General features: G+C 39.2%; 1 protein-coding gene and 2 long non-coding RNA genes across 4 annotated transcripts in view; 2 read left to right on the plus strand and 1 right to left on the minus strand.

Moving 5' to 3' along the window:
• Positions 1–1,824, minus strand: part of LOC139118964 (uncharacterized) — an 18,297-nt gene extending 16,473 nt beyond the window's left edge. Inside the window, exon 1 of the long non-coding RNA XR_011548823.1 lies at positions 1,478–1,824. This is a non-coding gene — a long non-coding RNA (uncharacterized lncRNA). The remainder of the gene's footprint in view (positions 1–1,477) is intronic.
• On the plus strand, positions 645–8,884 carry LOC139118962 (uncharacterized). Its single transcript, XR_011548822.1, has 5 exons — positions 645–1,264; positions 4,744–4,943; positions 6,541–6,655; positions 6,957–7,048; positions 7,777–8,884. It is a non-coding gene; the product is annotated as an uncharacterized lncRNA (long non-coding RNA).
• Positions 8,885–14,309: 5,425 nt separating this feature from the next.
• Positions 14,310–25,256, plus strand: LOC139118969 (uncharacterized). Of its 2 annotated transcripts, XM_070682571.1 has the most exons (6): positions 14,310–15,720; positions 19,432–19,640; positions 20,966–21,074; positions 23,783–23,878; positions 24,675–24,724; positions 24,971–25,256. In XM_070682571.1, coding segments are annotated over exons 2-6 (408 nt in total). In that variant the 5' UTR covers positions 14,310–15,720; positions 19,432–19,488; the 3' UTR covers positions 24,972–25,256. The 2 variants fall into 2 exon arrangements, with proteins under 2 accessions (XP_070538672.1, XP_070538680.1); XM_070682579.1 differs by lacking the exons at positions 23,783–23,878; positions 24,675–24,724; positions 24,971–25,256 and adding an exon at positions 21,416–21,801.
• Positions 25,257–25,522: the final 266 nt, after the last annotated feature.

The following is a 25,522-nucleotide window of genomic DNA, read 5'->3' on the forward strand; positions in this document are numbered from 1 at the left end:
CAGAATAAACACTTATGTTTCGGTGCGTATGTACAACTTAAAACCATTGAGATTTAAGAGCTTAAATGTAGCTGCTTCCATTTCTTTACTCCAATTAGGTGTAGACTTGCGCTGAACCGCTTTTACCATGTGTCATTGTTGAACACAATAATCAATAGATATGTCCGATAAACTCACCTATCCCAGTACATTGAGTTTACCACCCACGCATTATCGTACACTGCAGATAACCTTACGGCGGGAATGCCACCATGATTCATTTCAAACCAACTGGTTCTTGTAATTTTTGGACCCTGGCAGGACTCATACGGTACTTGAGAAAATGTTAAATTTTGAGGAAATTGGAAGCGGTTCGCTACTGCTGTTAAACGTTCATGGGTTACATTAAATAGGGATTATCCCCGATTCAACAAGTCGGGGTGAACGAATATGATAAGGCCAGAGAAATGAAATTCTTTGTTCTGCGCTCACTCAGAACGGACAGTAAGCGGGTAAGTACCGTGGGTCAAAAAAAAGAGAAATTTTCACAAGTGCAATTTTTATATTAACTTGATTTCTCTGGTAATGTGATTTACTATATGTGATTTAGACTTCACCATGACATTCTGCATTCATGCACACGTTTTTAATCACATGCAAAATTTTGTCAACAAAGATTTTTAGGCAGAAATGCTATGGCGAAGGGTCTTATTCAAAAACTCTCCAGTTTTTCCTTACGACTCTGACGTTAACGATGGCACGTATTTGTGCATAGCTCATGACCAAGCTTTCGTTTTGTAAAGACGCAAAACAAAGAACTGACTTCTTCGGCGCACTTATTATTTGTACGTTTACGACAGGTAGACGTTCCAGATATCAAATGTTGACAGAAATGCCATTGTTGCATTTCCCACCGTTTATCGTTCAAATGAGATTTCGCTATACGTATATTAACAGAGCTACAACAACTGCTACAGCCGTAAGGCCTCGGACAAGGGTTGTCTACCATCGATTAAAGGAGAAGTGTACAGCACGACAGGTATGAAAGCAACTGCTATGAATTCCATATACGACGAACCCTGTACAATATGCCCAGCTGAACTTTGCACGCAATGACGTCGGGTTGTACGTGACAAATCTACCATCCAATCGAAGACATACTCGCAGTTTACGACAACAGTTCGGAAATAATAACAGAGAAGCCTGCATTCGGAAACAACTGGTCTTCGAGTTATTTTTGTACTATCGTCATTTTCTTATCGGATATTGCCAAGCCCTGAATCAGGTACGTAAACATTTACCAGCAACGGGGGTAGACAACAATATTCAATGTGTACATGGGCTATTGTTTGCCTGTTAATTTTCTTCGCTACGCAAACGTATACATACCACACGCGCACACGCATACAAACACATAGGAGCGAAATTATTTCAATTCTTGATATTTTTATGCTTATTTTTAAGTCTTTTTAGCGCGGATAGTTGTCGGTCTACTTACCGTCTTTATACGAATCCGTCAACTAAGATGTCTACAATCGCCTGTATTCGTGTATAGCTCAAGCTTTCGTTTTGTAACAACGGTTGATTCCTAGAATATGGTGGCGACAGTACTAAACAATAGCTAGACAAATTTTCACCTGCGTAGAGCTGTTTGTTATTTTTCTCTTCACGAACTGCTTAATTTTCGGAGGGGTTTTGCGATTAAAATTGCTGTACTTTAACCAGTCTTCCGCGATCGAATTTGGAGGTAAATTCGTCTGTGTGCCATCTGCGCAACAGCTTTCTGTGAAGAATGCGTGACAAGTTACCTTAAATGGCCCCTCTATCATGGTTGGTTGACTGACCGTGTCCTAAATAGGTATATGGCACCATTTTTATGCACCATAACGTTGTTCATATTTGTCATATTCGTCGGCGTTACATGTTTTCGGGGGTGTTACTGTGACCGAACTACGCTACACCACGTCGCAGTGCGTCAAACCATAATCGGTCCGGCAGTTAAGCCCTCAATACCGCTCATTGCAAATGACGTTATTTTTCGCTCATTAATATGCAAAACTAAATATTTGTCTGCATTTTCCGCAAGAAGGGGGAAATAAAGCCTGATAGTGCTACTATGGATACTTAAAATTACGCTAATTTGTGGCTCAGACTACAAGGTAAAACAACAGCCACGCACTGCATGCAACAATAAATTAATATCAAGCAAGTCCTATAGAGGGATGTTATCAAGCAATAGCGTCCGATGTCGCGCGTGCGCAGCTATATTTAGTAACAAACCTTAGTCGCGGTCAGTGCTATTGTCAATAGTGAAAAATGGCTCACACGTATACGAGCGTCAACATGTGAGACATCTATGACATTATCGACGTCTGTAAAATAACAACTGTCAATATATTCTTGATATGTTTAATATTATTTTTGAACGCAATTTGTTCACATGATACTGTCACCTTAGTTACGAAACCAAGTGTACACGCAAGTCTATATTTACTATAGATCTCGGAGTCTACGTGCTGACAAGTTCGGTATTTGATTTTAAAGCCTCGTTTTTTCCCCGTCATTTTTAAACACAATTAAGCCATTTTGCATGACTGTGTAGAGTGTTCTCGATAGAATATAAATGATGACGTATGTTATGGTCTATATTTTACCGTGCGGAAGTTAAACGATATTTAACAACGTCTGTACAGTTTCATTTCCTTCTTTTGTTCAGGTCTATGTTTATTGTTGCTAAGTAACGATATTTAAACATGGACAGTGCAGTTTTGTTTCCTGCTATTGTTCAGCTCAACACTACATTTTGATGACGTGACGCATGCAGTCGAGCATATACGTTGCAAATTTACAAAAATTCACTTTTTCTCAACGGATTATCGGTTTTGGTTTATAAAATCATATACAAAAGACGATTTTAGGGAAAGAAATTGATAACAAGAAATCATGTTATCATTTTTGATCAAGAAACTTGCCAGATACCGACCTCTGTATGTTGAAGGAATGGAGGGCAACGCATTAACAAGGACAAGAGAAAAGTCAAAATTAACGGGCACGGTGGAGCGTATATGGGTGTATTCGACAAGGTACATGCATATGTTACACTTATCAATATGCTTGGTCCCCATTCTCTGACTGCAACAAACGGAGTAAAGAACAAAGCTCGAATACAATGGCACATTTTGAATATAAAGTCCGACACCACCATAAAACATTTCCACCGAAGACCTCCACGGGTATTCGCTATGTGTAACCAACTTAAACATAAATATGCCATATCGGCGTTTTGCCATGACTGTCTTCTTTAAGAAATCAGTATTTTCAGAACTCTTAAGCAAACTTACCTTCCCGCGAAATGGAATATCCGCTTAAAATACCAAGGCAACTCAGTTCACATAGGCTTCATGTGTGTGAACAGTTTCTTCATAAAGTTACCCGCCATTTTGCGATCTAAATTATAGTGAGACCAACCTTTGTACTCAAATGCGAGGTGAACGCGAGCATAGCAGGTGACTATAAGTATACGGGTTGTTGACATGTCCGTCCCCGGGGTGGGGTGGGGATAGAAGTGTCTTGGTCTCAGCACAGATTTCTTCTTGCTGTTGTTTATTTTATACGTTTGACTACGATATGTATTGCCAATAAAAATTTATACAGCCACACTTGGTGTCTTGGTCTTATGTTAACACAGGTTTTGCACAGATTTCTATTTCTCATTCTCTGTGTCACATAATTGTCCTATGACAATCCATAAATCCTCGAGAAAAACAGGACAGGCAACTGAGGTAAAGATCAAAGGGATTTTTCTTGAGGGTCTATCGACAATTCTAGACCTTCGAGCAAAGTGTACATATGCATAACGTCAGTGTGATCATTAATGAATTAAATGTACCTACGAAGTATTGTTGTCGGGGACCGCTAGGTAAATAAGCTTAATATATTCCAAGTGAGATTGTACAAAGAAACACCAGCAGTACCCGTCCCGTTTTTCTCGAGGGTCTATGGACAATCTTACTCTCTTACTCGAAGTTTTGTCACTATGTCGTGTCTGTTATGTTATGCCCAATGCGCCTACGCAAGCACTGGGTAAGTTACAAATCTGTGGACGCTGTCACCGGATTATCACGGGATTACGTAGACAAAGTCAACAACGAACACACCAGCAAGGTATAACAGGGAAACCAACCCGGGGGACGGACATATAAACAACCCCCTATGCTCTAAGTGTGATCTGAAGTCACGTGAAAATATTGCTTCATTCGAGACAACCGGTGAACGAAATATGTACGATCACACTTTCCGTATTTGTTAATTACTAAGTGTTCCCTGTTGTAGTCAGTCCTGATTTTTCTTTCTAAACTGTAAGTACACATGACAAGCTCAAAAAGGATGCGTCCAATTGTCGTCAATTACAAAGTCGTTAATTACTCAGTGACACCCTTGGTCGTTCAGGTATTGACTTTGGAATTACCAAGGAGATGTATGATACTTGAGAGAAGTTTTAGTTTGGGCACTGTCACTATTACCGTGCGAAACCTATACTTCTTCGTTTGGCACTGTCTCCATTCTGCGCATGCGAGACTCGTTTATTCACACATGGCCCATCCCTTAAAAGCAAAGGGCCGTGAATGTGATCAAAGTTCGGAGAGACTCAGTAAAAACATTGACTTCAAGTACAATTTTTGCTGACAGCCTTTTTTCAAATGACGCCATCCGAGGAAAATATGCAGCACTTATTTTTAACTTATCGACTACATTTTTCAACAGAATATCGGAAGTTGCATGAAGAAGCCTCTCGTTGACATATACCGAAGAATAAGTCCACGACGAAATAACAAAATGGTGTCATTTGAAAATTGCTGTACCAGTGGTATCTTGTTTCTTCTGTGTTTTATAACTAGCTGGTGTTTGACGTGCGCACTTACCTTCCCAGTTGGCTGGCGTATTATAGATATCCAAGAACGAAGGTAAATATCGTCATGGACCGGTCGACAACTGTTGTCATAGATGTAAGGGATGGATTACTCGATGTTTGAATGGAAGTGGTCAGAATTCCGACATGAAATTTATATTCAAGTTGTCAATTATATGAACTTTTACATTCATACTTGTTACACAAAATTCAACATATTTTCCGTTCTATGATCAGGTTATTTTTTTTTGCAAACACAGAAATGCAATTTATCCGGTAATGTTGATTGGACAATTCTTCTCTCGTAGCTGTAGGAAAGTTTTTGTCTGAAAGTAGAGACAACACGTATGTCAATACGTATGTTTTCTATCCGAGCCGTAAGCTATGACCTCGGTCGTGACCTCTGCTGCCTCTGCAATTATCACCTTTCGCGAAAGAGAAGCTACTAATTAGTTGGTCAAATCAATATTGAATGAATCTCATTTGTTCTGTGACTGTATACACCAACAAATTTAAGCTTAAATATTCATCCAATAGGGTGTTTGCAAAGTAGAAGGTTGCTGTCGACGCCATATTATGCAAATAGTTGCTAGGGACTCATATCTCGATTGGTATTATTCCGCATTCACAACCTGAATATATCGCTGAGATAAGTTACCCTCAATTAATAATCATTAAATCCATATGATTCAGCTTCAACCAATGCCTATCCAACCATCGGTTAACTCTGGTTAATGCAAACTAAATTGGTAATTTGAGACGACGAAATTGACGACGACTAGATAAATGTCATGACAGTTTTTCAATTTACATCGGAGTTGAGATTGCTCTGTGCCCTACACAACTTGCGACAGTAACGTCAAAAGACAAGATCTGATTTTCTCACATTCCTGGCTACTGGGTGTGTGGGATCGACGGAGTGTGTAAAATCGATCCTACACTCTCAGAAATCGTCCCACCCTCTGCAGGCATACATAGATTACACGAGCTCTGATTGGATGATAAACAGCCTTTCTGTTCTACGCGTAAAATATTATCCAATGGCACGATGAGTAACACACGAACCGGAACTACAAAGTAAGCAGGTCAGAGTAGAGTAGCTGGCGACAGCGTTGTCAAGATTTTTGGATAAAGTTGTACGTCGTTGGTGACATAATTTTCCAAAAAATTGGTGAACATAGGCCACTGGGAACATATAGCCAGTGTTTTATCTGTTGGACATCTAGTCCGTAGCAGTAGTTGAAGTATCGGCAGTGGAAATCGCCACGGAGTTCGCGTAAGTGACACCGAATAGGCTTATTAGGTGGCCACAAAGTAGGAATTTCACTGATACAGTTATGCATTCAGTGTGTTCATTCTGAATTTAATGCATTTTGTGGTCAAGTGAGAAAAAAATTTCACAACCCCAAGGACTTCGGATCAGATTTCTCACACGAATTCGGGTTAGTTTTGTTGAGGGGAAACCCCCAACGAGTGTGCGAAGTCTTATCCAATGTCCTTGGGGATGTAAGATTCTATTATTCTTATACTTAAGCACGATGAAATATCGGTTTTTAAATGAACTTGGTCGGATCAGAATTGTGTGACAAAGGCTCAGCGAATGTGTTGCTATGCTCCTGAATAATAACTGTGTGTGCATTATTGTATTCCAGGGACAAGTGGATCTTGTGCGTTTGCCTTTCCTTCGGGATGTTTTTCTTACTATACGCCAGTAAATATGAAGAGAAGATAACGCAATATGTCTCTATCCACTTCTGCACTTTTGAGGTAAGCCGAGCAGAATTTTGCTAAATGATTCCGACGGCAAGCAGCAATGTGTTGAAACGTCCGACATAGTAATACCTAGCTAGCTACTAGAGCTACTTGTCTATCTGTACTTCCGCATGTCTATCTAATACCCATGTATCCTGTAAGTCTGTTTATCTAATACATCCAGCAATACATCTATCTTACCTTTTATCCATCCAAATATATGTACATCTCTCTGTTTATCTTTACTAATCAATATTGATTAAACAGTCTTGTCTTTTTTCAATCGATATCACTCAATATTCTTTCACTTTAATAGGCCGCACTGTTCATATACCCACCACTAGGTCTCCTGCTGATTTTTCTGTATGTGAAAGGTGTCTTACAGCAGGCTTTTGACTGGGTTTTTGGGTAAGTATAACATTCATTTTCCCTCTGTTAACAACTTTCTCTTTCATAGAATGTGACATATTTCGCATACCTTGAGGGAGCGCGAGTTAATCTTGACAATGATATTGCGAATTTACACATATCCACAAATAATATATTTGTCGTAGGTCCTAGCAGTACAACAGCTAACAGCGATAGCAAATTGGGTGGTGTGTTGGTATTGTGCAGTAATATTAATCTAAAATGGGTACCCTTAAGTCAATAACGTTTGACATATAAATCCTTTTTGCCCACATCTTTTAGTGTAATGTACACATCTCCTATATTTTTATTACATGTTAACGGAATGTTCTGCTAAGGCGCATCACTGTATTTTATGGGTGATGTCGACGCAATTTGATTAGCTATTTGTGACGGCGAAATATGTGTTGTACCTGGACAATAGTTAGGACTGTGGTGATATTTTGTAAAAAATGACTTGATTCCGTGCATTACGTAATATATCAGTCTTCGGCGTTCACGGCACATGGTCATTTAATTCAAATTAATCGGCCTTGAAAGTATTGTTCCTAAATTCTCTGTCTGTCTGTCTCTGTTTCTCTGTCTGTCTGTCTGTCTGTCTGTCTGTCTGTCTGTCTGTCTGTCTCTCTCTCTCTCTCTCTCTCTCTGTCTCTCTCTCTCTCTCTCTCTCTCTCTCTCTCTCTCTCTCTCTCTCTCTCTCTCTCTCTCTCTCTCTCTCTCTCTCTCAGATAAACTGTGCACCAATTCCGAAAACGATGGCAACAGCATTTTCGGCCCTAATAATTGTATGGAGCCTTTTAGAAATATTTTCCCACTATTTCCAGTTCCGAAGACTTATCGACTTATCGATACCTACGATTTTATCTGTGATTCTGCATCAGTGTTCACATTAATATGAGTACATATCATGTTTGTCCAACATATGCTGTAATGTTTTAAAATTATGAAATTTGACAGGTGTACTTTTGCGATAATTTTTAAAAATTGCGTGTTGTAATCTACAATACAGAAGCTGCAAGATCTTTGTCACATATTTCGATGTAATATTTTGTAGTTTCATAGGTGTTTTAAGAACACTTGCGTTTACTGGACATAATCAGCCCATCGCGTTAATTACCAGTAGCCTAGGGAGCCGTGTCGGCTGGGGATAAGCAGAATATCCGCCAGGCAAACCCTTTTAGTCCTTATCCAAATGTTGGTGTCCACTGATGATTGGCTTACTAAGCCAATGAAGATAAAGAGGAACGAGTGGCAAGCCGTATAAATAAACCAATGGTGCATGAATTTGCAGATTCAGTAAGATCACCAGTCGCAACGATCTTAATGCTTTTTACATCGAAAAAGTAGTTTGGTAGAAAAAGGGCAATTATTTGAGGGCAAAAATTGAACAAGCAAATCAGATATTTCCACGGATTTGTTTTAACCATTCGATACAGTCGCGCATTGCATTTAATTTTCTGTGTCTATGTAAAGTTTGCCGTTTAGTTTTGTTACATATACTTTCATGTTTGAGTTATTAGATTATTATTTGATAGAGAGCAGTTATCTTCTCTGCGTCATGATTAGTATATGAAAAATTTTCTGCTGATATGAAGCGTGCTTGGAAGGTTATATCTGATTGGTCGATTGTCACTATTCAGAGCAACTTGGGGAGTCTTTTTGTATTATTTTATTATAACGGTAAGATTCAGCCACCCAATTGGATATCAGCTTCTGAGACGCTGCACATCAGCCCAAAATGTTCTCTGCTATAATTTACCAGTACGCTCAATCACAATGATGCTTTGTGCTTTTAATTTCTTTTTACTTAATCCAGATAATTTCATAAACATAAAGATGAACGATAATCTTTATTTCAACGAATACGCAGGAAAATGTAAACTTCTTTATAAAAACATTAGAGCTATATTACAACCTGTCTTCCCAGTGTCATGAGTCTGCCTTATATTCACGAATGAGATGCAAGGGAAATTTTGATCTGACAGTGATATACAGTTACCCTTAGTGTAGTATAGTATAGTATAGTATAGTATAGTATAGTATAGTATAGTATAGTATAGTATAGTATAGTATAGTATAGTATAGTATAGTATAGTATAGTATAGTATAGTATAGTATAGAATTGTGCAGTGCAGTGCAGTGCATTCCTGTGCAGAGCAGTGCAGCACAGTACAGTACTGTACAGTACAGTACAGCACAGCACAGCGCAGCGCAGTGCAGTGCAGTGCAGTGCAGTGCAGTACAGTACAGTACAGTACAGTACTATGACAGAACTCCATGACCTTGCCTTGACGTTTGTGTGGTACGGAAGTTATTTTCACGAGTGATGCGGTGTATCATGCGGCCGTATTTTCACGAGCGAAGCGAGTGAAAATACAGCAAGGATACACCGCATCACTCGTGAAAATAACTTCCGTACCACACAAACGTCAGGGCAAGGTTACAAGGTCATTGAGTTCTGTTATTATTACATATGTTCCCAAATTACACACGTTGGTAACTTCGTCGAGCAAGTAAATTCTTGGGTCGGCGGATGGATATTACTTAACCTATAGAGTTATTCGCCCCTCAGCTGTACACTCAAACATAGAGAAAGATGGATAGAGTGGCAACGGGTATTGTTTAAGGCGTGAAGCGGTTACGTAACCCATCCATGTTCGCCTCGCCTCAGGTTGCTCTCGCCTCTCTTTTCCGAAGAGTGCCGACCATGAATCCTTTGGTAGTTTTCGGATTTTCGCCAATTGTTAAGCGAAAGTATGTTCGGCAAAGTTTGTGTTGTTGTTGTCGTGTGGTGCTGAGCAGAATCGACGTGCTGGCGAAAACGGGAGTGTTTTGAGCTTCAGGAAAACGAGTTTTACCGTTTTAAAAATTCCTCTCATATTTTTATGAATATATAATGAGTGTGTTTGAACCAAATTTGAAAGTCTTTTATCGATACTGTCTGGTTTTACTCAATGGTTTACGGTCAGTCGTACCTCTTTTACACGTGGGTCAAGGAAGGACATGTTTATGAAACTGCTGGCGTGTTATGTTTTGATTGGCGTGAAGCAGTGTTTCTGGCCTGAGAGCTCACAAAGTAACTATGGTTGCTACGCGACTGGCAGTACGATGCCTCCAAAAAGTTTAACACCTTTGGAGCTCATTTTAATATGAAAAGCCAATAGTCTACCGAGACGACCATGGAACAAAAGGCATGCAAGTGTTGCTACTCTGTCTATCTTTCTCTGTGACTCAAACAACGTCACTCACACACATGACACTGCAAATGTTTTCAAGTGAAACCGTTCGTAATTCAAATCCTTATAATCGAAATTCATATACACTGGAACAAGAACAATGAGTAAAACTTCAAAACGAGAAAGTCTAATTATGTTATCGGTTGAATCATTCAATCTGAGTCGGAATCGGAGTAGATCACTGAAGGTCGGCGACGTTAAATGTGAGGCGATGCAACGACGCGTGATAGGCCTATACAGGCGAAGACTGTTGAGATAGGGAATTATTTCCGGTGATGTTGAAGGTAAAGTTGAACGATCCACCACTGATTTGTGCATTTGAGAACATCCCTGGTAGTTGCGGAAACTGATGGAGGGCATTTTGATGCATTGACGACAAGGGACCTCGAATACCATACGAAGGACCTGCCACCGGTCGCGGTGTATGTTCGGACGGCATCAGGCTTATACTTCCGGTCGCGGTCGATTGTGGATCAACTGCAGGTTGTATACCGGCGAGTATGTTGCTCATCTGACGCTGCTGGTCTGCACTGGCCATAGAATAGCGGTTGGTAACTTGAGTAATGCTGGATTTTTGTGCCCGCTTAGCTTAGTTGTGAAGCCACAGTTGGTGGAACGCCGGCATCGAGCAGTCGTTGTACGCAGGCTTTACCGTACGAGCGCTGTCAGTGAGTCCCGTCGCTCAGAAAAAAAAACGGGCTAGCAATTGATCTAACTCAGGTGGTGGAATGTTCAGAACTTCGCAAGTTTCTTCTGTCATGGTGTGAAGCCATTCCTTGAAAAGTGCCACTTCGCGTCTTGTTTTCATTTCCGTGTTTGGTTTTCTGCGGTGCAACTTTCGACATGTTAGCTGTGTTGACACGGGAACATCTCCCTGTGCAGTCCCAGACGGCACTGTCAACGACGCTACCGTCGCGTTATCCTTGGAAAATACTTGTTTCTCAAGTGTCACAAGGTGTTTCCATTGTGTCTCCGTAATAAAATTCACTTTCCAATGATCAACATATTCGCAATTTTGCGGTCCTCCATCGAGCGGGTTTCAATATACAATAGACGACAATTCTTACCAAAGTATAAAGTAGTCCGCCAAATTTGATACTCATTTGCATAATTTAGCGTGAAAATACCGAAAAATTATTGAATGGGCACGTGACTAATTTGCATAGTTATTTGATGGCTTGTGACATTCTCCCTCAATCTGTAAGTACGTTTTAGCTGTTTGACAAGGAGTTTATTGTTAACATTTTGTATTATTATGATAAAATTAATAAAGTGTAGGAAGCAACTGTGTGGTCAATATGATATGCAATTTATCCTGCCAAAAACCGAATTTTGAAAAGGAACTATTTTTCTCATATGCACATTACTGAGATTCAATACCAACTTTATGTGGTGGGGCACAATAGAATAATCTGCAGTACATATGTAATAATTAAAATAATTGTACTTGATTAGAATATGATGGTTAAAGGTGCATATTATGTGTACAAGAAATCGGATTTTGGAATTTCACTGAAAATGTTCATCCACTATACATGGAAACTATGAATATTTTTTCCAATACAAATATAGGTAAATCTCTGTATTTATGTACTCTCTCTTATTAATATTAATGTACTTGATTAGACTAGGGTGGTTAGAAATGGATGTGTTCGCCAAAAATTTGATTTTGGAATTTCACCGAAATGTAGATTCACTGTTCATGGGAGTTTAGGAGGAAACTATGAATAATTTTTCCATTACAAAAATAGTTACATCTGTGTGGTTACAAATGGATATGTGTGCAAGAAATTAGATTTTAGAATTTCACCAAAATGTTGATTCACTATACATGGTCTATGAGGAAACTATGAATAATTTTTTCCAATACAAAACTATCTAAATCTGTGTATTAATAGACTTTTGATAATTCATTTTAAAGTAGTTAGTTAGACTAGGATGGTTAAAGGTTGAAATGTGTGCAAGAAATTGGATTTTGGAATTTCACCCAAATATTGATTCACTATACATTGGAGTCTACGAGAAAACTATGAATAATTTTTTACAATGCTAAAGTAAATTAATTTGTGCTTTTACAGGTGTTTGATAATTGATACAAATATTTTTTATTTTTTTTTATTTTTTTTTTTATTCAGTCCATCATCCAACAGGCGTTAGCCCAATTACAGGATGAGGTAATAACCCACTAACCCCCAATGGAGCAAATAGGATATGTGAAAGTTCAGATGTTGACAACAATTATGATATTGAAAAAGTATAATTTCACTTTTCATGGTGCTAGTAGTCTGTGGGTAACTGTTAAATAATTTCCCTGAAAAACTTGCTATATCTCTAATATGTCAGTAATAGGAATTGTTCTTTGCCCTCAGTGAGCTAGATTTATAATAAGACAAGCTCCAGAGTTGCAATTCAAGATGTTCATTTGACAGATGATTATACTTTTGTTCAGATATACGGTTAAATGACTTCAGAGAATGAAATCATGCAAAGAATCATTTTATCTCCCAGAATATTTCTGAACACTGAAACTTCTTTTTGACGGGACGGATACTTATGAAAATTAAGTGACCCCCCTGCTTCTGAGCTGTTTGAAAAATACATGACCCCTTTGCAGTTTTCAAATTCAAGGCGACCCCCTGGATTTTGCCGGCCCGCCCCCGGCCGTAATAACTGAACGCTTCCTTAGAACTGTAAGTTCCCTACTTCTTATTATGTGCAGACATTTCTCTTATCTAAAGGCACTGTGAAACTCATTTTTTGTGCAGAGTGAGCAAATCGTTTGTCTGCTTTAAAGCTGGGTAGTTCCTTTTTATTACTACAGATATAAATGTACCTTTTACCAATAAGAAGTAGGAAATTCACAATAACAGAAAGTTTTGGATCACCTAGTATGATCTGCCATATTTTTGGATTTTTTTCTCAATTTTGATTATCGTCCCCCTAATGTAAAAAAATGATTCCCAAAATAATTGCACATGTAGACAATCATGTAAAATATAGAATAAAGTTCCTTCGTTGTTTTTGCAGAAAGAACATAGAGCATTATCAGCCGTGGGCAGATTCATTTTACTGCCACATCGTACTTCCAAATGTCAACTCCCGCCCAGAGCCTTGGGGTGCAAAGGATTGATCAATCTAATCAGATGAATAATTGGGGGTGTCATATTTTACTACTGTTGAATGGGGGTTCATGTTGAAGAAAAATAATTTGGAGGGGGTTGGTTTTTGCATTTCATTCATAGTTTAAGCTCCACCGACCGCCTCGCCGTGAAAAACGAATGCTCCCTTACTACTATTATACTATATTGCCATTCTCACTGTTCTACAAAACATTATATGAGAAAAAGTCTGCGGTGAATCTGGAGAGGAAGGTATGAAAGACATATGTTATTAACATGCAAGGACCTAATTCATACTGTAGCTGTAGGTTTTACAGGATTGATACCATTTTTTTCGGAGTAATGAAATTGGCGCATATTGTCAAGATCATGGCAGCGTCGTCATCTTCCGTTTAGATTACCCCACGCCACGGTATACGCTATTTGCATTGTATGCCAGCTATTCAGGAGCATAGATTTGATTTAGGGGAGCTGTTAAACTCAACATGTTTATTTTGTTAATGTTTTCAAACGTCGTTATAAAACGGTTGATAAGCATACTCGAACGTCTATGCGGGACATCCATGTTGTTCACCGTAACTGCAATATGACAGCCCACGGGGACAATTTATGAGGATGAGAAGGGCTTTATTCCAAATCATGACTGAAAATGACTGAATTTTACGATATCTTCAAATACAAAGTTGAATCGATGACTGTACAAATTCCTTTACGTCACAAGTTCAGGACCACCATCATAACAGCGCTAACAGTGCGAATAACTATATATGCAACCAACAGCTATTGCCATAATTCATTCAAATCATGAATATCTATGATTAGTAACAGTATAGAATTACAAAAATGATTAGACTAGAAGAGTGAAAAATCAATTACAGTGTTTTTGTTGAGGGAATAGCCTATGCCATGCTAGAAATTTGTTAAATGAAAATACTTCCCAACCAGTGACATTACAAGATCTGCTGAGGATGCATTGGACTCATCATGGATTAGCATGCGCCTCAGGAACAGATCTTCATATTCTCTGTCTAATTTTCACAATACTTTACTTGCAAGCTGCTATCTAGGAATCATTTTGTGGTGTAAATGAACATTTAACCATCCTTTATGGAATTTTTCCACTCGAGTTATCGATGGTTGCCGTTTAGAATTTCAAATGTCGGTCAGTTTAGGTAATTTGTTTCTCGGATACCATAAAATGCACGTCGGTCACCCATAAATAAACACTTCTGTTTCGGTGCGCATTTACAACTTAAAACCATTAAAAGATAAGAGCTTAAATGTGGCTGCTTTCATTTCTTTACTCCACTGGCTGTAGACTCTTGCGCTGAACCGCTTTTACCACATGTCATTGTTGAACACAATGATCAATAGATATGTTCGATCAACTCACCTATCCCAGTACATAGAGTTCACCACCCACGCATTGTCGTACACTGCAGATAACCTTACGGCGAGGAATGCCACCCCATGATTCATTTCAAATGGTTTTTACAATGTATGGACCCTGGCAGGACTCATACGGTACTTGAGAAAATGTTAAACTTTAAGGAAATTGGAAGCGATTTGCTACTACTGTTAAACGTTCACGGGTTACACTTAAATAGGGGTTATCCTCGAGTCAACAAGTCGGGGTGAACGAATATGATAAGGCCAGAGAAATAAAATTCTTTGTTCTGCGTTCACTCAGAATGGACAGTAAGCAGGTAAGTACCTTGGGTCAAAAACAGTGAAATTTGTACAAGTGCAATTCAAATACACATCATTTTTGCCTTACAACTCTGACGCTAACGATCACATGTTTTCGTATAAAGCTCAAGCTTTCGTTTTGTAAGGATGCAAAACAAAGAGTTGACTTCTTTGGCCTACTTATCATTTGTACGTTTACGACAGGTAGACGTTCCAGATATCAAATATTGACAGAAATGCGATTGTTGCAATTCCCACCGATTATCGTTCAAATGAGATTCGCTATACGTTTATTAACAGAGCTACAACAACTGCTACAGCCGTAAGGCCTCGGACAAGGGATGTCTACCATCGATTAAAGGAGAAGTGTAGAGCACGACAGGTATGAAAGCGACTGCAATGAATGCCATATACGATGAACCCTGTACAATATGCCAAGCTGAACTTTGCACGCAATGACGTCGGGTTGTACGTGACAAATCTACCATCCAATCGAAGACATGCTCGCATTTTACGACAACAGTTCGGGAATAACAACAAAGAAGCCTGCATTCGGAAACAACTGGTCTTCGACTTATTTTTGTATTATCGTCATTTTCTTATCTGATATTGCCAAGCCCTGAATCAGGTACGTAAACATTTACCAGCAACGGGGGTAGACAACAATATTCAATGTGTACATGGGCTATTGTTTGCCTGTTAATTTTCTTCGCTACGCAAACGTATACATACCACACGCGCACACGCATACAAACACATAGGAGCGAAATTATTTCAATTCTTGATATTTTTATGCTTATTTTTAAGTCTTTTTAGCGCGGATAGTTGTCGGTCTACTTACCGTCTTTATACGAATCCGTCAACTAAGATGTCTACAATCGCCTGTATTCGTGTATAGCTCAAGCTTTCGTTTTGTAACAACGGTTGATTCCTAGAATATGGTGGCGACAGTACTAAACAATAGCTAGACAAATTTTCACCTGCGTAGAGCTGTTTGTTATTTTTCTCTTCACGAACTGCTTAATTTTCGGAGGGGTTTTGCGATTAAAATTGCTGTACTTTAACCAGTCTTCCGCGATCGAATTTGGAGGTAAATTCGTCTGTGTGCCATCTGCGCAACAGCTTTCTGTGAAGAATGCGTTACAAGTCACCTTAAATGGCCCCTCTATCATGGTTGGTTGACTGACCGTGTCCTAATCATTTCTCAAGTCTAACAGGTATATGGCACCATTTTTTATGCACCATAACGTTGTTCATATTTGACATATTCCTCGGCGTTACATGTTTTCGGGGGTGTTACTGTGACCAAACTACGCTACACCAATCGTCGCAGTGCGTCGAACCATAATCGGTCCGGCAGTTAAGCCCTCAATACCGCTCATTGCAAATGACGTTATTTTTCGCTCATTAATATGCAAAACTAAACATTTGTCTGCATTTTCCGCAAGAAGGAGGGAAATAAAGCCTGCTAGTGCTATTATGGATACTTAAAGTCACACCAATTTGTGGCCCAGACTACAAGGTAAAACAACAGCCACACATGCAACAATAAAATTAATATCAAGCATAGCGTCCGATGTCGCTCGTGCGCAGCTATATTTAGTAACAAACCTTGCTATCGTCAATAGTGAAAAATGGCTCACACGTATACGAGCGTCAACACGTGATATATCTATGACATTATCGACATCCGTAACAATACTGACTGTCAATATATTCTTGATATGTTTAATATTATTTTTGAACGCAATTTGTTCACATGATACTGTCACCTTAGTTACGAAACCAAGTGTACACGCAAGTCTATATTTACTATAGATCTCGGAGTCTACGTGCTGACAAGTTCGGTATTTGATTTTAAAGCCTCGTTTTTTCCCCGTCATTTTTAAACACAATTAAGCCATTATATGACAGATGTAGTGGTTCTCATAGTCATTATTTATATATGTTTCTATTTTTTACCGTGCGGAAGTTAAACGATATTTAACAACGTCTGTACAGTTTCATTTCCTTCTTTTGTTCAGGTCTATGTTTATTGTTGCTAAGTAACCACACATAGCGCGTGTACTCCACATTGCAGTTCGGATGTATGAAAGTCAGAAAGGAAGGCAACCATTTGCAAGACTGCAGTTATAAAGTACGAGTTTGTTTGTATATGAGGCCATTGGATTAAAGGTAAACAGTCACCTGTAATCTAAATATGCCCATATATGGTCAAAGGGGCGTTCCTTGGTATTCAAAATGCCCATGTGAGGGCACTGTTTTTAAAAAGCGGCCACCCGCTTAAAATCTGTGATTAGTTAGATTTTCTCTTTCCATGGTAACTGTGGCAAAATTTTAACAGGTGACAGTATACCTTTACGGTAGTACACGCCACGAAACGCAAAAACTTCAACTTGCTCATCAAACTTTTCTCAAGCAAATCTTTAACCATTTGTTTTGAAAATAAAGAATAAACATCGAAGGTCACCATGCAAGTTTTGATATCAGACAAAGAAATTACCCAACATTTACCAACACTTGAAATTCAAAGGCCGCCACCCCTGTCTTAACTCCACGGGAAATATAAATTTTCGATTTTCACAAAGAATACGCCGGCGCTTCAGTATGAGCCCACACAAGCAATGGACCAAAAGTATTGTAAAAGTTTGAGAGTCAAAATATCTGACCTTGAGGCGCATTAATAATTGATGTAGGTTTGACGAGTTTGTTCTGATCGCTACTGCGTAGTAGATTTTCAAAACTTATCTGCTTCACGCAGAAACCGAGCAATTACTACAGCGAATCAATGACCCAAAAATGTTGATATATCATTGAACCATTTTGCATAACTCAAAGTTTCGTCATTTACAACAGTGAGACCAACACACTCACTGCTGAATTCGAATGTGACGTCACGAATAACATAGACGTAATAAGAGCCGGAATTCTGCTATGGGTGCTTGCGAGATTCTTATGACAATACTTTGCCTATTCAACAGGAAGCTCTGACCCAAAGGCTGACCCTAAGCTATAAATTGTGAGGACTCACCCACGAACATGCCTGTTCCCCATTGTCTGACTCTAACAAAGGAGTAAAGAACAAAACTTGAATACAAGGGCTCTTCTAGAATACAACGTGCGACCCCACCGTAAAAAGATCAGGGAGAAGGTCTAGACAGTCATGCCTAAGAATAGCCATAAACCATTTCGCCATTTTGCTTGCTCGTTTATCAGTGTATTTCAGTACCTCTTTCGACTTTCACTGTAGAATTAGCCTTCCGATACGATCGGATTTCCCTCGAACGCACCGGAAAACCTTAGTTAACACTAACTTGTGCTTAGATAATCCTTATGCCCAAGCAAGATCGAAACTGTTGCAGGAAAGTTGCTTTGGAATTATGGGTGAATTAAATCTATACGTTCACTCTTTCCTTGGTCTTTGCCTCACAAAGTCTCTTCGTTTACCAAGAGTCAGTTGAAATCTTTTGTCCTCCGCCGTAAGTATACAGAATGAGTACAAGTACTATATTGGCTGTCATAAAATTGTCTTAAAATTCAATTGTTCGGTTCAAGTTTCTGAGAACAGTGTCGACAAAAAATTTTAATTTGACTCATCTGTACTATATGCTAGACCAAAGATATTCATTAAGGTAGTGTGCGTCTCGAAAGTGAAAGACCTAAATTTTTGCTCTAACTTTTTTTAGGGAATCTTTCAACTATTCTCTTTCAAAATCAAGAATAAAATCGGGGGTCACCGTGCAAATTCTGGTACTAGAGAAACAAATTACTCAAAATTGACCGATATATGAAATTCAACATGGCCGCCGTTCCTGTATTAACTCTATTGAGAAAAATAAAATTTTCGATTTTCGAAAAACTAAGCCGGTGAAAAGTTTTCTTACAGCAAGAGCTTTAAATTGAACCCCCACAAGTGGTATATCAGAAAAGATTTGCGAAAGTTTGAGAGTCCGTTCTACCTTAATTCGCGAGCGTCCGGGTATGTGGCCTTGAATATATCATAGACAGTAGCGGGGCTACTATGGATTTATCTAGGACACCGCCACCATGCCTGAGAAAAAGTCAGTGAAGATATGACGCTGGAGTTTTGGCACTAATGCTATGGGGATGTGAAAACATATTCATGCATAAACGGCTACTCCGTCTCCGTTTTGCACATGCGCGATTCGCCCAATCATCATCTGCCAATACAGTGAGAGCAGACAGCTATTACTCAAATGAAATTCAGAAAATTATAAAACGCTGACGTCAAAATCGTCTTTACAGTGACGTCATCCGATGGAAACCGTTTATTTTTATTGCAGCCTTTCCTAACTTATCGACTTTCAATTTTCTACAGGAATTGGATCTCTGATGAAAATCGCTCGTTCGTGACTGCACAGAAAAACATTTCAGCATGGCGTTCTTTGAAGGAGTTGTTCGTCATGAAACTCATTTTACCATAGCTATCTGGTTTATTCTATACTTCTTCACAAGTTTAGCATTATCCTACATATTTTCGTATGTCCTGCTTCACATTATTGGTTGGAGAGATGTCCCAGGCCAAAGGTAAATGTCATCCTTGACATTTTGACCACTGTTCAAAAATGTGAGGGATATAGTATTATCATTTCTTGGAAAGGTATCTAATATCAAATAAAAATAGCTAATAAGTGGCTCATTGATACGCGTAACTCACTGCAGTATAAGACAAAATCTTTTACCACATAGTCGCCAATCCCAGAGTGCCATGATGCTTGTGAGTGTGTCATCACCTCCAGGCCCGGCGCTTTTTTTTTACTTTTATAAATATTTGCAAGCGATAAAGCTAAAAAGTTATTAGATAAATTTACAATATAAGAAATTCTCAGCAAAAATTATATTTTGGGGGTTGATATATTTTACATAATTTAGGAGCAACAGTCAACATTCGGCGGCACGAATCCTCTTGACAGGTGTTACGTCTGTGTCAGCTTGACTACTCAGATGAATTTCTCGTTGGGGCAAGTCCATTGAAATTTTGAGTCAATTTTAAAAATATCGGTCGCCCTGGGCGTTTTTAAAGAAATTGATGCTCATGGCTATGATTTTCATGATGCTTTTCATGGAGCTAATTAATATCTCTCTATATCACCTTAGAGTGTTGCAGCCGTCTTAAAACGCAGATATTTATCTTTGCAACACAAGCACCGATGCAGGTATCATAACTCAAAGGTCCGCACTACTTTTCACCCGAACTATCTTCGTTGGGTAACGAACCCGGAAGTGAATCACTGGACACAGGACCAGTAATTCACTTCCGGGTGACAGCAAAATAAACGACGATCAGACTGATCACAAGAGTAAAGATTGAGGTTGTACCATGTACCGCACTTCTTACACTAACAACGTCGAAATACAAAATCAAGCTTTGTTACATCGACAGATCATAAGATATCGACTTGACTTTGGCGCCGATAAATTATATTATATCATACCAGTATATTGATTGCGCAAATGCAACGATCTGATTGGTCGAGACGCGAGAAGAACCGTGGTATGTTGGCGACACCACGGCTGGTATTCGTATTCGCGCGAGGTCTCAGCTTAAAGAAAACTCCGTTTTTGACGTTCCAAGCCAGAATTTCAATACACTATTATGATATAATAGCAATAAAGCACACCCAGCGACGGTATACCACTCGATTTTGACCAGTTCACTTCATATATGCACTCGCCGCTATCGCTCGTGCATATTTGTCGTGAACTGGTCAAAATCTCGTGTTATACCGTCGCTGGGTGTGCTTTATCACTGCAAGTCCCAATAACCTTGTTCTGAACAAAAATGTGTTACTCCATGCGAATTAACGGCTATTCACCTTGGTGATAACAGTATGTATATAATTGCACTTCAGATGGACCAAGTGCGGCTATGTCATATTATTCAGAATGTTCTTAGGAGACGTCGGTACAGTTGAATTGCAGATAGCGCGGTTTGTCTCCAACAACTTGCTTGCTTCTAAGGTAAGTCAAGTAGAATCTGGCGGTACAAGTTTGAAAGCGAACAGAAATTTAAAGGTATACTGTCACCTGTTCCAATTTTGCCACAGTACCATGGAAAGAGAAAATCTAACCAATCACAGATTTTAAGCGGGTGGCCGCTTTTAAAAAAACAGCGCCCTCACATGGGCATTTTGAATACCAAGGAGCGCCCCTTTGACCATATATGGGCATATTTAGATTACAGGTGACTGTATACTTTTAAGAAGGAAGCATTCGCTTTTTACAGGGTGGGGTGGGGGTCGATTGAACTTAGGCTACAAATGAAATACAAAAGCGACCAATTCAAATTTATTTTTCTACAGTATGACCCCCAACTTGGCAGGGTTGACTGCGGCGATGTGTTGCTGCGTGGTCTGACGTCAATGAACCGATCTTCAAAATTGCTGAATCTGATACCGGGGGTGAATTCACATCATCAGCCGTACATGTGACATTGATTTCCCAAGTATTTGATGTCATGTGGTCTTCAAGTTTGGTCCAATTAAGGGAGAACGCGCCTCGGGGACAGATATTCAGACTCTCAAACTTTTACAATTTTTTTCTGATCTACCGCTTATGGGGGTTCATTTTATAGCTCTTGGTATAAGAAAACTTTTCATCACCTTGGGTTTTCGAAATTCGAATTGTATTTTTCTTCATTGAGTTAACAAAGGGACGGCGGCCATAATTCATTTTAAATAACGGTAAATCTTGGATTATTTGTTTCTCTATTACCAAACTTTGCACCGTGACACCCGTTTTTTATTCTTGATTTTGAAAGGGAATGGTTGAAAGATTCCTTGAGGAAAGTTTGAGCAAAAGTTTAAGTCTCTCACTTTCGAGGTGCATACAACCTTAATTGTAGGCCTAAAGTCCAAGTTTGAATATCAAGCTTTTCCCCATCCAAGGAATGGGACCGGTGTATTAGCATTGGCTGAACACCTGAATGTCACTGACGGACTCTACACACCTGGCCCTTCAAGGTTATATAGCAACTATCGGCTCAAAGTGTTCTTCCAACGGACCTATTGTCATACAGTGACGTCGATGCAGAACAGCTGTACCTGTGATTACACAGGTTAGAACCGCACCGTTGTCAGCAAGGGTCAAAGTTTACGTGTTCTCTGATGTCGGGGTGTTTATCATCAACACGGGTTCCATTTATTTCTTCGCCGTTACGAAGCCATGACAGACGAAGCGGTCCATTCCCACCTGTGGAAATGCATTCTGTCGGGGCAAAGAATCAGACTGAGAGATCCGTCGCTCGAGGGCGCTCTCTACGCACCCCCTTTTAAGGGGGGGGGGGGGGGGGGGGGGGGTGGTGGGGGGCTATTCCAAAACATTGCATGACGAGTAGTTCACGTCTGATTAGGAGAGAACATCCATTGTCGCCTCATTTGATTTCAAAAGAACTTCACCTGACAACTTCAGATATACATTGCTATAAAGCATTCTAGCACCACTTCGTACCTTCAGGATGGGGATGGGGCTATTCCAAAACATTGCATGACGAGTAGTTCACGTCTGATTAGGAGAGAACATCCATTGTCGCCTCATTTGATTTCAAAAGAACTTCACCTGACAACTTCAGATATACATTGCTATAAAGCATTCTAGCACCACTTCGTACCTTCAGGATTTGTAACTAAGTGATATGTTTCAACATGATTCCAACCAATGATTGAGTATCGATCATCGTGTCCTTTATTCAAACTGTTTGGGTTGTCTTCTATTAAAGTGACAAGGTCTAAAGCGTCTCCTAAATTAACAGATTGAATTCTACACAACAGCGTAGCAATATCACCTTCAAGCACTCATATTTCTTGGTTGTCGCAGAAATCTAACTTTTTATAATGACTGTCGCCTTGCGTCTTTGGAAGCGATTAAAGCTGGCCCCTATGTCGAGTATACAAATTACAATGATACCATCCACTATCTTACAGAGATACATTAGAGATAGCCAAAATGCTTATCAAGGAAAGTTATATCGATTGCAATTTTTGTTCTCGTAATGAGTTACCTAAATGATGTTACTACCATTACATTGCCAATGTATGGCATAATTTTGATCTCTAGACAGAGTTATAATTACTTAGCTCTGAAACTCACAAACACAAAGAGACCCACCGTCAATGGCCGTATATACGAAGGCTTCTTCACGAATGGTATTCCGCTATTGCTCCATTCAACATTGCTGTTTGTAATAAAAAGAGGGTAATATTTTACAGCTGACATGACTGAAAATCTGCAATGGAGCAAACAGATGAGTAAAAACAGTCTGCTTGGTGCGTTATTGTGATTTGGTGTCAGCAAGCAGGATGGTAGCGCACAAAACTAAAATCAAAGACCGCAGATCTCATACAATACTTATTACACAGGCAAAGATGAAGAGCCGTCCATTCTCTCACAGAATATCTGAGCAATAAATACAGAAATAAATGTATAGAATATAAACAATGAACAAACACGAGACAATATTTTACAAACAAGGCTTACCCCCTTACTTCTTCTACGTGCCTTTTTATTTTGTAGATTAGCCCAACCCAGTCTACACAATGAAGGCCACATAATACTCCTATATTTTGTTGTATCCGTTTATATACACATGCCTACCATTACCAATGCATTTTTGCTTGTCATTGTCTAGTCTTTTAGATTATGAAATTGTCCACATCGTTTCTTTCTTTAAGGCTGCACCGTTTATGGTATACCCATTGTTATGTGTCATGTTGATTGTTCTGTATAAACGTGGTGCCGTACAGTGGGCTACTAACCAATTTGCTCGGGTACGTAGTTATTAATTTTTCCTCGATTAATAACCTTCTTCTGTTTCATAGAATGAGACACATAGCAGGCCTAAAGGGCGCGCAACTAATTGTGACCTTGATATTGAGATTTTGTACTTACATAGGTGTGAATAACAGGTATTGGCTTGTAAACAGTACAACAGGTATGCATCAATAACACCTGGTTCTGTAGTTTTAAATGCAATAACAATCTGAACTGGGACCCTTTTAGGGAACAAACATAATGAACGGCTTGGGCTGAAAGGGACACTATTTTGTCAATTTTACTTGCAGCCCTCGCAATGTTTGCAAATAGTTTCATAGCGCCTCTGTTGCAAAGAAGAAGTTCTTAAGACCCCGACTAATGTCTAATGTAGAACCGACTGCCGCTGCCGCTAACGTAACCGATGAGGTCCTACGGACTATGTATGTATGTATGTATGTATGTATAATAGTATGTATGTATGTATGTATGTATGTATGTATGTATGTATGTATGTATGTATGTATGTATGTATGTATGTATGTATGTATGTATGTATGTATGTATGTATGTATGTACGTACGTATGTACGTATGTAGGTAGGTACGTACGTACGTACGTGTGTGTGTGTGTGTACGTATGTACGTATGTAGGTAGGTAGGTAGGTGTGTACGTAGGTATAGGTTTTATGTACGTTCGGTTTAGGTAGGTAGGTGCATTTTTTGTATTCCGTTCAGGGTAACTCATCCAAGACAATGTATTTGGCCTGATCCAAGGTCGTTGTTAATATTTCTGTCATAAAAACACCAACAGGAACGAGACAATGAAGAAACTGGGGGAGATGAATCGAATCGAAATGATTGGTGAGTCGTCTTTCAGTCCTTAAACATTGGAAAACCTTTTCATAATCTTGTTTGTGATGTCGGCACATTGTGCTGAACTATTGCTGATAGTGTCACATGTGTTCTCCATAAACAGGAATTGATGTTTGGATTTGCATGCCTGAAACAGTAAAAGATGAGTAATTGATCACTTCATCACTCTCTCTCTCTCTCTCTCTCTCTCTCTCTCTCTCTCTCTCTCTCTCTCTCTCTCTCTCTCTCTCTCAGATAAACTGTGCATCAGTTCTGAAGACTATAACAACAGCATTGTCTGCCCCCCTGGATTATTATATGTGTCCCTTTAGAAATCTTTTCCCTCAGTTTCCAGTTCCGAGGACTTGACGACACCGACGAGTTAACTTATAACTCTATGTTTAAATGAGTGCATGTTAAGTTTCCCAAAATGGGCTGAAATGATTTTAAAATTAAGAATATATGACACAGGTATTTCTCCGATAAATTGAAAAGTACGTTGTAATTGTATACAAAAGGCAATAAATGTATTGGTACAATATTTTGTTATTCAATGTGTATTTCATGAACATTGTTCTAATAAAGTTTTTTTCGACACAAAGCATCGCATTAGTTACAGGTAAGTTAGGGGGTCGTATCGGCTAATGACCAGCAAAAGGCCCGTCAGCGAAACCGTTCTAGTTCTAATGCGAATGTTTGTATCCATTTATCTTAGCTTATATATGCCCACATTGAAGACTTGCAATCTATTCAAATTAACCGCTGATGTATAAGGGGGCCGTCATTATTTACGGAAACTCTGAAATT

This window comes from Ptychodera flava, chromosome 2 (genome assembly GCF_041260155.1).
Source record: "Ptychodera flava strain L36383 chromosome 2, AS_Pfla_20210202, whole genome shotgun sequence".
Lineage (NCBI taxonomy): Eukaryota > Metazoa > Hemichordata > Enteropneusta > Ptychoderidae > Ptychodera > Ptychodera flava.